This window comes from Notolabrus celidotus, chromosome 11 (assembly GCF_009762535.1).
Source record: "Notolabrus celidotus isolate fNotCel1 chromosome 11, fNotCel1.pri, whole genome shotgun sequence".
Taxonomy (NCBI): domain Eukaryota; kingdom Metazoa; phylum Chordata; class Actinopteri; order Labriformes; family Labridae; genus Notolabrus; species Notolabrus celidotus.
This window is the reverse complement of record NC_048282.1, coordinates 15655414-15671328: the sequence shown is the minus strand read 5'-3', so window position 1 is coordinate 15671328 and position 15915 is coordinate 15655414. Positions and strand designations below refer to the sequence as shown.

At 39.7% G+C, this 15915-nt stretch overlaps 1 protein-coding gene across 2 annotated transcripts in view; it reads left to right on the top strand.

Moving 5' to 3' along the window:
• Positions 1-15915, top strand: part of cntn3a.1 (contactin 3a, tandem duplicate 1) — a 97302-nt gene that overhangs the window by 18353 nt on the left and 63034 nt on the right. For both annotated transcript variants that reach the window (XM_034695785.1, XM_034695784.1), the window contains exons 3-4: positions 1649-1781; positions 4779-4954. In XM_034695785.1, coding sequence (XP_034551676.1) covers positions 1649-1781; positions 4779-4954 — 309 coding nt within the window. The remainder of the gene's footprint in view (positions 1-1648; positions 1782-4778; positions 4955-15915) is intronic.

Below are 15915 nucleotides of genomic sequence, written 5' to 3'. Positions count from 1 at the left end.
CATCAACAATGTTATTATATTACCTGGGGAATTTAGACTTTTTGTTTTAATTAATTTGCTGCAGGATTGTGGGTTTTAAATAGTATTTCTAGCATACAGAACAGGACAAAGACTAATGATTATAGTAACCAGTGTTCAGTGTTGTAGTAAAGAACTGTAATCTACTCTGAGACCAAGGTACCACTGACAGAGGCAGGACCAAGACTTTGAGGGAGCTCAGAGTTAAAACCAAGACATGGGCAAGGGGAGTCCAAAAGCAGACCAGTGCCAGATCCACACTTCATCTTACACTTGGAACATACAAACCTTAGGCACTTCTCAAACTGATCTGAAAGAGCCAAATTTTGATTAAAACATGCTTGAATTCTTGGAAGGACTTCATGTATCCAGTGACAGTTGTAATGTTATAAATCTGAAATACACAGGCAATTAGTGATATCCTTACAGTGAGGTCGCCACTGTTACTGGAATAAAATTTGCTTTCCTTTTAAATGAGTCAAATACAAGGCCAAGAAAATGCAGAAGATTCAGGGTTACAACCAAGACCTTCCAAAGGCTGATCTCAAGCACAATAACTGGGGCAGCTGTGGCTCAGTGGCAGAGTCGGCTGTGTCTCAGGTCCCACTTTACACATGCCAAAGTGTCCTTGGGCAAGACACTTAACCCCAAATCTGCCCCTCAGTGCTGTGCCATCCCTGTGTGAATGAGATTAGTTAATCCAGATGGGTTCTTTACAAAGCAGCCTCTGCCATCAGTGTTTGAATGTTGTGTGGACGGGTGAATATGGCATGTAATGTAAAAGCACTTTAAGTGGTCAGAAGACTACAGAAAGTGTTATGTAAACACAGTTCATGTAGCAATAACACAGAGAATGCAAAAAATTCCATAAAAGTATAAATCAACAGGATCTGTAGGCAGATCTGGTGATTTCCTGTATCTCTGTGAGCCTGCATTATAGATAATAATAGGTAGTTTAGATACAATTCAAAGTGAAGAGTGTTCTTATTTCACTTTCCCAGGGCAAGAAAACAAAGTATTCAGAAAAAAGCACAATAATTTGTTTTGATTCTGTATTTCAGGAAGAAAACAACTCTGAGTATTTTCCTCCTCCAACTGTGGAAATGACCGTCTTTCTTCTTTGACTGAATCACAAAGGGCACAATCTTGATGGCTCAAATGAGAGGGCCGATTTAGAATAAGGGCAATTTACTCTCACTGTTTGCTGTGGCATTTGATTTGAAATTTCGTATTGCATGAGATCCCCTAGGGATTAGGTAATTGAAGGGTTTATATGAACATATTTCTATAGCAGGGTGGAAGTGCAGTGTGCCTTTAACAAACCTTTACACTCATACCTTCCATTAAAGTTGTATGAAGGTTACAGGCTGATTATGCAGTACCTCAAGAATCAGGCAACTTTTAACAACTATTATAAAAAATGCTCATCAGCTCTGCTAACATGACCAGCTGATCCATGCCAAACATTGATTCTAAAGCGATTTCATCTTCCCATGTGCGACACTAATTTCAACTTCCTCTCTTTCTCTGTGAGCCAATAATTTGTACTTGCAAGTGGAAACTGTGAAATTTTGTTTCCAGGCTCACCAGGATGTCAAAGCTTATGCAGTTATGTTGGTTCTCCACCCAGGAAGCGGAGTCCTGCTGCGGCCCGTGTTTACCAAACAACCCGGCAGTGTGGTGTTTCCCCTTCAACCTGGCGAGAACCGCAGAGAGGTGGTGTTTAGCTGTGAGGCCCAGGGACACCCACCACCATTCTACAGGTAACACCTGAAGGCATGGCTTTGTGCACACTGTTTGATTTTTGTTATGCAGGTGTAGGAAATCTCCCAAAGCTTTCAAGAGCAACATTTGTCTCAAAGCCCACACGAGACTGATTTTGTTGCCTTGGGAAATCTGGGGATTTGTGGACCTTACGGCTCACTGCTTCTAACTGCCTGCAGTGCTTAGCTTTGCTGTCAGTCATGGCAAATTTTTGAATGATGAGTTAATTTGCCTCAGTTGTTGTTCTTATTTTGTATTTCCATTGGCAGTCAGACATTGATCCCCTGTAGAATACACTTTGAAAGCTTCTGTCAGCAGTGTCTCTGATCGCTGAAAAGATCAAGTGACCCAAGAAAATCGAGCTCCAACTATTTCCCACTATCATGGCAAAGATCAGCCGAAGAACTCTAGTGGAGTACATTTCAAATACAAGACACGATCCAGCCGAAGTTGTCTTTCCATATCTCAGCTTTAAGCCTGCTGCAGTTTCATGTACAGCATCACTGCCCAAGGCTGCACAGACACCGCTACAGGGCATCTGATTTGGAGGTTATCACTACATGATAAACATCATTCAAACCACTTTATGGACTGAGGTCCAGGAAAACAGTTGCTACCTCTTGTCCTCGTTCACTACTCTTGGCCCATGAGGGTGAGCGCTCCCACGGCAATTGTGTCCAAACAAATTGATGCGCAGTTCCACTCCTGCTGAAATGATGACAAATGAAAACAAATGACAAACCATGATTTACTTTAAAGTGCATCAAGCGCACAAGCTATTAATTCGTAGTCTATCAAATGGGGCCACATAGCTGTTGTACTCCTGTCAGTGTAATTAAATGCAAATTGCAAAGTCAAGCATTTAATGTGTAATAGGTTGAAACGATCCCTCATAACATCAGCATATGTGGCCGTTAATGTAGCTTGAAGATCCTTGGTGTTATGCCTAATGGGCACAAATTGAAATGAATGTACAAGATCTTATCACTTGGATCAGCTGGAATACTTAATAAGCAATCAGTTGCTATTTTACTGTCTGGATAGTCCTACTTTTTAAAATGAAAATCAATTTATGAGTTCAAAATCTCCACGTTTTTTTTTTGCCTCTCAGAGCCCAAGTTCTGAGAGCGTGCCCGGCTCCATATCAAATCATATTTTGCTCTAATTAGCTCTTTAATTACAGCGAGAGTCACCAACTGTGGTAGCTGATAATCCATATTAAGATGTGATTTTCAGATTGATATCATGCTGTTACGATATCATACTTTTATCCCTCTTTGTAATTTTTCTGATATTGATATAGACACATTGCTACCATGTTGGTTCAGTCAGCATGCATCACAGTGCTGTAAACGCTGTAATTTTCTTTCTTCCCCCCCCCCAAAGGTCACTCGTGCCAGCTTTTAAAATTAGTTTTGAAGCCTTTTGGGTTCTTTTGAGGTTCAGCAGCAGGACACCATATGCTGAGTGACTCTTCACTGCTGAGTATGAAGGCAGTTCTATTTCAGGGGCGCCAAGGACAAATTAATTTGTCTAAGACTACCCAATGACCGCTGTCACATAAAGCCCCCTCTCCAAGTTGTCACCGTGGCCCCTTGATTTGTCTCATCTGGAGCTCTTGGACCAGTTCCAGCTGGAAAAACCGAATCATTAAATCAATCTAATCAGCCAATCTGCCGTTGAGCACCGCTCCGTTGCATGTGTTCCCCATTCCCTCCTTCTTCAACCCTGCCTCTCACTCTGTCTGTCTGTCTGAATCCTTACCACTGAAAAAGAGGGAAGAAATTCCGCAATAAATAAACTCAGACTACTCTCTCGCAGGGAGCAGTAAAATCTAATCAAGACCAAGGAGCTAACATTCAACCTAATTGTGCCGTTTTTCTTCGATGAAAAGCTCATGCTTGAAAATCTCCTCCTGCAAGTGTCACTTTTCTTGTTAGTCTGTGTTTACCCTATTCTTTTTTCTCATTTTCTTTCCCTTTGAATGTAATTTGCTTTGAGGATGAAAGTGCCATTTGCACACTAACTTTGCCTCAGTATAATGCAGACAGTTTCACCATCCTATTCTACTGGTTAAGTGTATCTCACGATGTTAAAAAAAAAGTCTGTAATTTCACTGTAATCCTTTTGCATGTGTTGTGTTGTGTTGTGTTACAGGTTACAGTACATAGAAAGTGAACCCTGAAAATTATGGTCACATGCTCTGTTTAGTAAAATTGTTATCATCAAAACAAAATTTGGATATGAAGAGCTTTAATTGTTGCAAAGTGAACATCATTATATATCCAGCTCGTGTTGAGACACACAAACATCTTATTCAGCTCAAAGGTGACTGCTAACACTTGCCTCTTAGTGGTCTCTTTCTCCCGTCTTACACACACACACACACGCTGGATGAACCTATTAATCAAAATAAGAGGTTTAATCAAAAAACTCCATTATCGTGTGCTTTGCATGTAGCTATTTTGTTCTAGCCGTCCTGGTGTTTGGCCATAGCTCCTGATAATGACTATGATTGGAAGGGAGGCTTTAGATTTCTGCTGAAAGGGTGATGGACAAACACGCTGAAAAGAAAAAAAAAAGAAAACGTCAGAGGAATATGGTGCATTTGATTTGTTAGAATGAGTTGTGTCTGAAATGAGAAAGCCTGAATAGAACTGAACAGTCTTTTGAAATTACTTTTGCTGATTGCTTCTCATTTCAGTCATAATCATTTTGGTTGTGCTGCAACTCACTGATATTTCTGTGAGTTCTGCTTTATTCAGGATAAGGGCTGTTTGGTCACAGTTTAGACTGCTGGGTTGTCACTATATTACATAAATTAGGCTTTGAGCCATATGGCTGGGTGTTTTTGCATCAGCAGCAGTCTGTATAAACAATTCACCAGCATTGATAATTAGACACCAAGCACATGGGCATGACAAAATACAAGGCAGCTAAACTTTCCCGATTCAGTACTCTTTATTTACTGTTTTATCATGTTCTTACTTTCACAGGTGGAGACTCAATGACTCTTTCATCATACCCAGACCGGGGTCACGTTACTCTCTCATGGGAGGAAACTTACACATCAGCCATCTGAATAAAGAGGGAGATGTTGGCGTCTATCAGTGTCTGGCATCAAACTCTTTTGGCACCATTGTCAGCAGGGAGGCCAGTCTGCACATTGCATGTAAGTCCAGGAAACATTCTACTCTGACTGAAATACAGTTATATAAAAATGTCATCGTTCTTTTGTCTGGAGCAGTTGTGTTCTTTATAGTTCCATTAATTCACTTCTGATGGGTTGACTTCACCTTATTTCAACTTCAGTTGTTTTAGTTGAGCTCAGTCTTTGTTTGGAAAGTGAAGTTTCTTTAAACATCTGACGCTGTGGTTCACTGAAATTATAATGACCCAGTAGGATTCTCTGGAAATTGTTTGTTGTCAGACCTGATCTTCTCTAACAAACAAACAACCAGCAACAAGAGACTCTTATAGTGGGCTGATACTGTTTAAAGTTGTTAATGAGAAAAGGCAAATTAAGCAGCCATGTTTCTCTTACGCTATGTTTTTCTCCTTTAACCCTGATTAAAGCTCTGCCGCCGCTGTTTACTCTGACTAGTGGCTCTGAGCTCCTCACTTCCCTGTGATGATTGTGTGTTGGGCCTTGACAGATCTCGTATAGTTGATGGTTTACAGCCTTCATCCATCACAGTTTATAAGAGCAGAGTGTGAGGCATCTCTGATGGCAAGGTGAACTTGAGACCTCCACTGTTGATGGGCAGCTCATATCAAATGACAGCCCTGATATCTGTGAACAGATGGTGCGGCTAGATTGAATTCTGATGTCTGTTTCTGTGCCATTGCAGACGCACAGATGATCCTTGGCAGCGAGAGCACCAGAGGTATCCATCTAGCCAACATTTGGTGCTTCTTTGTCACAAAGCAGCATTAAATCTTCGGCATATAGTGCAAAATTGGTGCCCTGAGTCGCCAGAAGGCTGTTGATCACATTCACATTTCCTATCAATATTTCGCTGCCTGACTTAAACTGTATGTCATCGTGATTGGTCTCATCCATTGCCTGAGTCTGACCTGGGACCAGCTGCTTTTGTCAACGGATGAGGACAAGCATCAGCGCTGATGTGTCATACATCTTATTTATTGCTCTTGGTTTAACTTAATTAAGTGTGCTGTATGATTGAGTGGGCTTCAGGTCAAGGGAATAATTCATGGAGGAGCAGTCTGTTATGAAAATCAGTATCGTGTCATTTGTAACAGACTCTGACTCAGAGTAGCTCAATATTCTCTTTCAAACACCAAGGGGCTGGCACCTCCCATGGTCTTGTAATAACTCTGTGAAACAAAGACCAAGGTAAAGGCTATTAATAAGAAAATACAAGGATCTACAATATGTACAGCAGGTAATTCTATCAAGGCTGGCAGCCTAAAACCAAAGCACTGCTGCAGGAATCAAATGTGGATCAGTGATAACAGAATGTTAATTATTAAATCTAATATATTATCTTCTTTAACAGTGTAATCTATATATGGTGATTCATTCATAGAAGTTCTTGCTCGGATTGTGAGATCAATATCTTAGATTTGCACAGAAAAATGATGTCCCATATCATCACATTTGTATTGCATGAATGTGCCGTGCATACATAATGGTAGCCCACATTTTTAATCCTCTGAAGGACAGATGATATAACAGTGTCTGTTACCATCTGGCAGGGGCTTAAACCACTAAAAGTATAAAGGTTCTTGATCCTGTTGACAATACGGACTTAAATGTTTAAAAGGTTCTGCTGCCCTGCTGGGAGTGCTGGAAGAAATAATCTAGTTGGTTACTGAGCCAGATTGAGTTTCCTAATCTCTTAGGGATATTTTTGGTGTAAGTGAAAGGATTTTCACTGATACAACAGGCAACGTGTTACAAGAGATTGCAAGGCCAGCAATACGGACAGAGTGTATTGGATGCAGGTCTGGGAGAAGAAGCATGCTATAGCTTAGATGCTGTTCTGCTTATAGAGCCACAAGGGTAACAGTGTGTTTAATGGAGGGTGAAATAGCTGTATTTATGAAAGCAATGCAGGATGCAACTCCCTTGTATCTTGGTGCTCATGATTTCTTCTATCAAATTTGGTCCTGTTATTGCACATCATTTGCATTTTTTTCTGGCTAGAGTCTAACCCAACTGCCTTATCTGAGTAATTACTTTGCAAGATTTCTATCGTTTTTTCACTTCTCTCATTTCCATCAATTAGGTACTTTTTATTCATCGCTTTTCGCTTCAGGTGAAAATTAAGACTTTTTTCACTGGATAGCATCTGAGTAAGGGACAATAATGTGTATCATCAATTATATGACGCTAAGTTGTATCATAGTATCTGGGCTTCGGATCTTTCTGTAGGGACGAAGTTGGTAGGCATTTTCTGAACACAGCACCTCTCTACAGTGTTGTGATTGTCTGTTCTCTGTTATAATTAGACCCCTTTGATATTTATCACTCCTCAAACTTCATCTGTCACTCACAGTTAGGGGTTCCCTGCATGGTGCTTCTCTGAGAACACAAGAGAGGGGGAGGGGAGGAAGGCAGAGATTAGAGAAATATGAAAAAAAAAGTTACCATGCACCTAGGGGTGTGCGATAGGATGATATTAGCTTGTGAAGGATTACAAGGTGTACACGATTTGCAAATACAGAAAGACCATTTTAATAATAATAATTCATAGGATTTATATAGTGCTTTTCTTGGTACTAAAAGTCGCTTAACATAAAATTAAATTAAAAATAAAACAGAACAAGGACAAAGGTGGGGCGGGGCGGGGGTAGTGGTCATGTGTTGTATGTTTTTTTGAACAGGAAGGTCTTGAGGTGGTTTTTAAATGATTGAAGTGAGTCAGAGTTGCGGATGTTTGGAGGGAGAGAGTTCCAGAGAGCCAGGGCAGCGATGGCAAAGGCTCTGTCACCCAAGGTGCGGTGCTTGGTTTTATTGGCACATTCTATCAATGCTCATACATGGACGCATGTTAGTGTTGTTGCTGCACAGACCAATGTAGACCATGGGCTAAACAAACTGCATTGGCCACATCAAGTCAATTCACAGCATCATTCAGTTCAGGTTTGATTAGTTGATGATTTATTTGTCTCTTTTCAGTTAGGGTCAGACTACCTTCTGCCTTTTAGAGAATAATGGCTTTTATGAAAGTCCCTTGATTTGGTTATTTTATCTGGGAACACATCCAATAAAAAAAATGAAAAAAAACATATTTCACTTTGTTAAAATCTGAATGAATGTCTTTTATTTCAGAGTAAATTAGTTTGACTTAAAATGACACCAATCATAGGGTAACCATTCACTTGATATCTGCTTCAGACTGGTCTTTATAAATTGAAATAGAATAAAAGAATAGTACTTTTTATGATATTTCTGTGACGTTTCGACACAAACATTGGAACCTTCAAAACCCTGTGAAGTTGAGAGACTTATATGCTAGGTTGATAAGCTAGATCTTATGTTATGTCTCAAAAGTGCACTCAACTTGAGTCTTGTCGAGTGTTGTTGTTTGTTTTTGAATTAAGTAAAAAAATGTTGACGATTTTGCCAAAACTGCATACACATAAACCCATTCAAAAAGGTACTTTAGCCTTATTGGTCTATTATTGTTATTATTTTTAGGACTTGTCTGGGGGAAATAAGCTCAGTTGTACTGATCAATAACTTGCTACACAGTCTTGAAAAAACAGTGATTTTGATTCTGCTATAAAAAACCATGATGGGGATTTTATTTTTGCCATATTACCCGCCCCTAGATGCACCGATAATACATGTATTCAGTCACCCGACACATGTCGCAATGGTCTGAAATATTTATTGCAGCAGCAGAACATTATTTGCATTAGGCCTCTGGGCTCTGACCTCGTTATTCCTCGCAATTATACTTCATGCTGATTTTTGTGGAGTGATCAGATAATAGCTTAAACCTGGTGGTCATTGTCTGCAGATGGATGAAAGTGTGAGCACGCCACTGGTGCAGGACAGCAGTGACAAAGGCAGGGCAGATTTACCATGAAAGTCACTGATCAGTTCATTTTCCCCATTCATCGACAGCCACCATGCTGTTTTCTATAGGTGTGCATATTACAGACTACATATCAGTGTAAGAACACTGCCTGAACTCCCTTTAAATTTGAGTATTACACTGAAAATGGTTAGCTGTAGATTACAGCTTTGAAAAGTTGAAAAGAGCTTTCTGAAATAGCCTCACATCTTTCAACATGGCAACAGCATAATTCCACAACTAAAGCTACTCTCCAAAAACATCCTTTCTGTTACTCTGTTGCTCCAGAGATTTGGATGGACCTCACCAATTCATGTTTACTGTAATAGGAATCATCATGACAATAATGTTCAGTTAATTAGTTTTTCTCACATTTTATTTTACCGTGGAAGGTTTCAGAGATGTTTTTATAAACCTTGGTGCACTGCACAAATGTTTGTACCAAAATAACTATAAACAGCTGGCTTCATCAGGAAGGCTTTGGACCCCTACTGACTCTGACTCTCATACCCCCCACAGTCACTACAAGTTCTATTAACATAGAGTCAACACATATGACTAACTGCATCAGAGTAATACTTATCTCATGTCATTTATCTCTTTATGCGCATGATTTTTTTTCATTTTGCCTGACATTTTGCACATTTCTGCTGAAAAAAGTGCAGCATATCCTTTTTTTCTGTTTATATGCTTATATTTCTGAAGTTTTACTTCCATTTTTAATACTTACAGCTTAAAATGCTTTTTTTTTCTATTTTTTTTTTTATCCAGCCAAATTTCTGTAAATCATTGATGGACGTTATTTAATGCAGATATTATACTGCTGTTGTGTTTTGCATTAGATAACACAACAATTTAACACCTATTATATCACAATTAAATAATAAAATACAGTGTGTTATATTATAGATTTCAGAACATTTTTGCATTATTCTCTACATCATACCATAATTTATATTAAACACCAGCATGTGCTCTGTTGTCTCTGTCCCAACTGTTTTGAAACGTGTCTTTATTCTTCTTAAACAGTAACATTCATTTGTTTCAACATTTGATTTGTTGTTTTTACACTATTTTCAATCATATCTAGGGTTTCAATGATTTGAAAACCATTTAATTCAGATTTTATCAGAATTTTACATAGCGCTCCAAAATTCTCATGATGGCTGAGTTGTTACTGTTAGAGCTACACAAAATATTTCTTAGCTTTTAGCCATTTTCTCCTTCCTGTTGTTGGCGTGTTTGTCAGGTGTTTTTGAAGGTTTTCTCCAGGTGCTCCATTTTCCACCCACACTAAACATAGAAATGTAAGACTTTAGATAATTACCTGCAACTGTCCTTTAGCTGACACTGACTATAGCATGATTGTTATTTTAAAGTTGATGACAATGCAGTTTTATTGTTTGTGTTGCACTTTGCAGACAATGGTTCACAAGAGCTCTCCAGTGAAGGGAGACAAGAAAGGAAGGAGGAAAAATATAAGTGTTTAAAAACATGTTTTTATGTCAGACAAGAAGAGGTACAGGAACTGGAGTTTGTTGTAAGTGCAAGTAATAGAGTTTAGTTCAGAAGTGAGATATATACCCAACTAACTCATCATTTGAACTACACGTCTGTCATTAAGTCATTAAACTAAACAGATTACAATAACCCTTAATCCTGTTTCTAAGTAAGTTATAAAATACAAATAGCAATGTAGAAAATATTTGTGTCATACTGGCACTAGAGGGTAAAGACAAAACATGTGAATGTTGTCCTTTTAAAAGTAGTTCCAAGCCTCTCCCCATTTGCTGTCTGACTACAGCTGGGTGGGCAGTGACTATTTCTGTGCTCCATAATCAACAGTCCTCACTGTTTCAACGTTGCAGCTTTAAAAAGACGTGCCTTTGAGAAAGATTGAGAAATGGAAGTTAGCTCTCTGAAAACCCTACAAACATGCTCATGGCCTGCAGTGTTTTATCATAGGTCCCTTAGGATGAAATGTCTGTCAGCCTGCCAATCCAACACTTTGGCCTACAATAAAATTCCCAATTCAATGACACTTGGAGTAGTAATTCATGTTCATATGAGAGTAAATCATCACAGCTTTGCTCATTGAATTGAGATGTTCATACATCATGAACCTCCAGCTGCGTAACATTTGTAAAAGAACTCTGCTGAATCAGATAACTCTATTGGAATATTGGAAGGAATGATACCATTGCTAGAGCACTTCAACTAAAAGTCCTGCTGGAAAGTTTTTAAAACTCTTTACGCCTTTTGTTCAGTTGTGAGGTGACAAATGTTACTGCATCCTAAATTGCCCTCAAGCTGATACTCCTGTAGAATGGCTTCAATTTTTCTTCTTTACAATCGCCACTCATTCATTACAATGGGTCACATTGATGTAGCTAGCACAAAAATGCAAATTCCCATCCAATTTCATGGATCTGAAAGCACTCAAAATAGCCTGAACCCTGGCATGGGGAAGCACATGGAGGTGCAGAGCCGTGATAGGCTTGATAAGATGATCCACGGGGTGCAGAACAGCTTGGGTTGTCAGGCATTGTTGGCTTTTAGTGTGTCTAGCTCATTTACGCCCAACCATACTCCAAAGGAATATTGATCAGGAGAGCTTCAGTCTGTGTGAGTTGAACTGCTCTGATATTTTCTAATGTGTGAGCCTAGAACTGGGTTTGATCCTGTATGTTTTACACACAAAAAAGCCCAGTTCTTATAATTATTCATCAGAAGACTTGAGCTACTTCACTTCAGTGGCATGTGGTCTCATCTCTCTTTTTGAATCTGAGATCAATACTCACCTGTGCTTTTCTTCAGCTAACAATGTTACACTTCAGCTTTCTTCAGTTTAAGTGATACAAAAACACTTGCTTCATTGGCTTGAATTTCAAAAAGAAAAAGAAAGAGCCTTCAGGAGTGAAGGTTGAACCACTTTTCACACCTGAACATTTCTAGAAATGTCTGATGAGTGTGGGCATGACATCAAAAGCAAAAGCCACAGTCTGATACAAAATGACACTGGACAAGGCAAAAGGACATTTCTATGATGACTGTTTTAGCATTTATATCAATACATAAATGATAGGATGTTCAGACATCTTTGCTCTTCCCATCTTGAAAATAATTCTCCTCCTTCAGCCTCAGATATTTCTATTCATCCATTTGCACGTCGCTCTTCTGGGTTTGTGTGCTTGAATATCCCTCAACATTTCTTGTTGTGTTTTCACATCAGCTCACCCAAACTTCTGGCTTAATTTTTACCAGGGGACTGGCAGGAAAATATCTGGGTGAAGTCGGGTGAAAATTTCAGCTGTTTGAGTTCAGACATGCAGCCCCCACACAGAAGATTTTAGGAAGTTTTCAGGAGTTCTGTCAATGTTTGAAACAGCTTAAGACTTGCAAAACCCTTTTTTCTCGTAGACTTGCCTTAGAAAGCACAACCTCATGCTTATAGGTTTATTTATCTTGCAAACACTTGCAAAATTGTGTGTGTGTTGTAGCATGTTCTCCAACAAAATGACATGAGTCCGGTCTGATGGTCTGAGGCTCTGGTTTACTTGATACAATACACAGCTTTTAAACACTTCACAATGTAGGTCATACAATCTCGGCTACGTGATGTTCTCCATGTACACTAAGTCAATATTTAGCACATCTTGGTCCATTTTAGGCAATGTCCTGGTCCATTGACAACATTGAAAAATATTTCTTGAGAGCATCCTGTGGCTCCCTTCCCAGCTCCACACACACACACACACACACACACACACACACACACACACACACACACACACACACACACACACACACACACACACACTCAGGTTCCCCGTAATGGCCAACAAGATATTCATCTTTTCGCAACACATGTTATGTTCCGTTTTGGAGTGACCCAGCACTGCTGAAGAACTACTGGGAAGTTCTAACATTTCTAACTCTCATAGCCTCATGCAGTTACACAATGGTAGAAGCTGCATGATGTCTGAGTGTCTTTGCTTGTGGCCTTATATGGATCTGATCCCAACAATATATTGATTCTCCCAATATTTGTAATTATGTTTTTTTTTTATTCTTACTGTTTATGTTCTATCATATGTATTATTTTGATCTGTGTATATTCAACTTCATTTACATTTTTCCATATTTCACGTTTGATCATTTTATTGCCTTTTGGCTTCTGTTGTAAAGCACTGTGTAAAAGCAGATTTTGACAAGTACCATATAAATAAGACTTATGTCGGAGTACAGCATTTTCGAAATAGAGTTATCCAAGTGTTGGAATAAATCAGGGAGCAGGCTCCTGAAGCAATGCAAATAACAGACTCAGAATAAATTAGAGATACAGGAAAGTACTCAGACATACATATACCATCTAAGGAACCACACGCATACTGTCCACCCCAACAGTGGACTCAGTTTCCTGCAGCATATCTGAAATAACATATGGTCTGCTGTAGATTTTTCTCTAACCAAACGACTCAACATAAAACCATTCAGAATCATTGCTACTGCAGCTGCTGGGACGCACTGTCTGACTCAGCAGGTATTGTCCCTGCCGGAGCAGCTATGGTTTAATATGTTATCAGATAGCTTTTTACCCTGCTCACTAAGCCAAGAGAGTCAATCGAGAGGGGTGAAAAATACAGGGTGATTTAAAAGAGACTACCTCACTTTAAGCCTCGCTGTTTGGATGGCTCAATAACAATGTCATGTTGAGTAGTGACTTCTTAAAAATTGAATGGATTGTCATGCAATATATGTAAAGAAAAAAAAAGTCATGGTCCCCAGAGGATGAATCATTCACACTGTGTTGATCTCCTTCCTCTTGCTCTTGCACAAATGACAGGTTGACATTTGTGAGTTTTTTTTCCACGCATATTTGACATGTCACAGTGGGAAAAAGTCAGTTTTAGTGATACATTGATTGATAGCTGAGTTCATTCAGCTGTTGGAGTTTAGGGTCCTGGTATTACACATGCTGGCTAACTGTTACACTGTCAGGGCTTACTGGGACACTTAAATAGAACAAAATGTCTGCTGGGGGAAAAAGATGAATTGCTGTGAAATTTGGTTCAGACATTCATGCACTCTTCAGGAAGAATTGTTGTGACTAAAATCCTGGCGCTGCTAGAAAAAGAGGTTAGGAATAACTTGAGAGAAAAAGGCTGAATCCATTCAACACTCTGGTTTATGACCACATACTGAACAACTTACTCATCATCCTTAGCTGTACTTTCTTCTTTTTTTTCTATAATAGACTAATGGGATCAGTCTTATACTCCATATTTAAATTATAATCATGGTAAACTTCAGAACAGCTTAATGTTGTCAAAATACCAGGTGGATTTTGACTTTTTTACATGCTAATGTTTTACTGTTAGCTCCTTAACAAAAGTCTTAAAGCCATGGCTTTAGTGTCTTGTTTTAGACACTTGGTCAGTCACATTTTGAAAAGAACTTTTATATTTGTATAAAACTAACATATTGTGGTTACCAACCAGAAAGGTTTGATTTTTTTCTATATCAGCCCCGTAGATTTCTAATTATGGCTTGGTAATTATCTTCAGCCAATTGGTTTTTACAAGCAATGTTCCGAAGCAACTAATCTCTTGTTCGTTTAAGAGGATATTTAAATACAGACTAACTGTCTAGTCTAAAGTTAATAAAATACCCTGTGAAAAAGGCTGCCTGTTGCCTGTCACTTTAACAAGGTGGCGAGGGATCAGCCAATCGGTGGCCGGCAGAGGGAACTGCACAGACATATCACACCCAAGCGTCAACCTCCGGTCTAAAAATATGAGTCCAATACAAAAGTGCTAAACACTGCAGTTCATCGAGGATCCGCTTAAGGCTGGCTCCGGAAGTACCGGAAGTCACATACACATGAATGGGAAAAAAGTCGATCTTTACAGCAGAAATAAACATGTTTACAGCCTGGTACAAAAGATGAGTGTAGTCTGGATAGCTCATATCTCGATCTGCTTACACTGTAGGGGGGTGAATTTTTTTCTAACATGGCAATTTCGAAGATATTGAGATTACTAGTCTTCCAATGAGAGTCACAGCTGACTTGATTGACAGGCAGGAACACTGTAGCTGTTGGCTAGGAGGCTGAAACTCCGCCTCTTTACGTCACACTCACTCAACAGCAGCAATATGGCTGCCGCTGCCAATTGGTCTCAAAACAGCGCCTCAGAAACAGATGGGTGACCTCACGGATACTACGTCCATATTTTATAGAGTCTATGCTCACACCAGCCTGCCTGCTGCATGGGTGACAGAATTTTTTCAGTAGTTCTCCTCATTTGATAAGGTTTGATAGTTTAGAGTGTTCCATATTTCAGATTTGTACGTCCATTGAAAGTAAGTTGTTTTAATTGTCTGAGGTTATAGTAATGTCTTCTTACATTTCTGTTTCACGCTTGTAGAATAGTAAAGGCTGATTTATACTTCTGCGTCTCCCCTACGCAGCAGGGGCTGACGCGGACATGAGCCCCACATACTTGTGCGTCGATGTGTCTGTGTCGCGCAGCAATTCTCCGCCGAAACACTAGAGGGCAGTGCGGTCTCTCTGATAGCCGGTCGCCTGCTTCCTGCCCCGCTTCGATCTCTGTTTACTTTTCCACATCGATTCAGAGCGTGTTATGTTAATCTACAGCTGATACATGTTGCTGTTTATCATACAGACATGATTACATGAAGAATCGAGAGGAGGAGATGAAATACACGGCCGATGTGCGGCCGATGTCCGGGATCCCGGAAGTGTTGTAAATGCGGGAAATACAAAGCTGCCGAGCGGACCAATCACAGGGCTTGAGGTCCGCGTCGGCTCTACGTGGAGTTACATTTTGGAGGAGGTGCACGTCAGCTACGTGTGTAGGCCTCGGCGTAGGTACGGGAGCTACGCGGACCCCCGGCGTAGGGTACGCTGTTGATTCAACGCAGAAGTATAAATCAGCCTTACGTAAGTTTGACATCTATTGTTTGTGTTTGCAGAAACCACACTCACGATTCAATGAATAAACGACACTTTTCCTGAAACTCAGCCTGGTCATCAGAAGTACCTCTGATAAAGCGAAGCCAG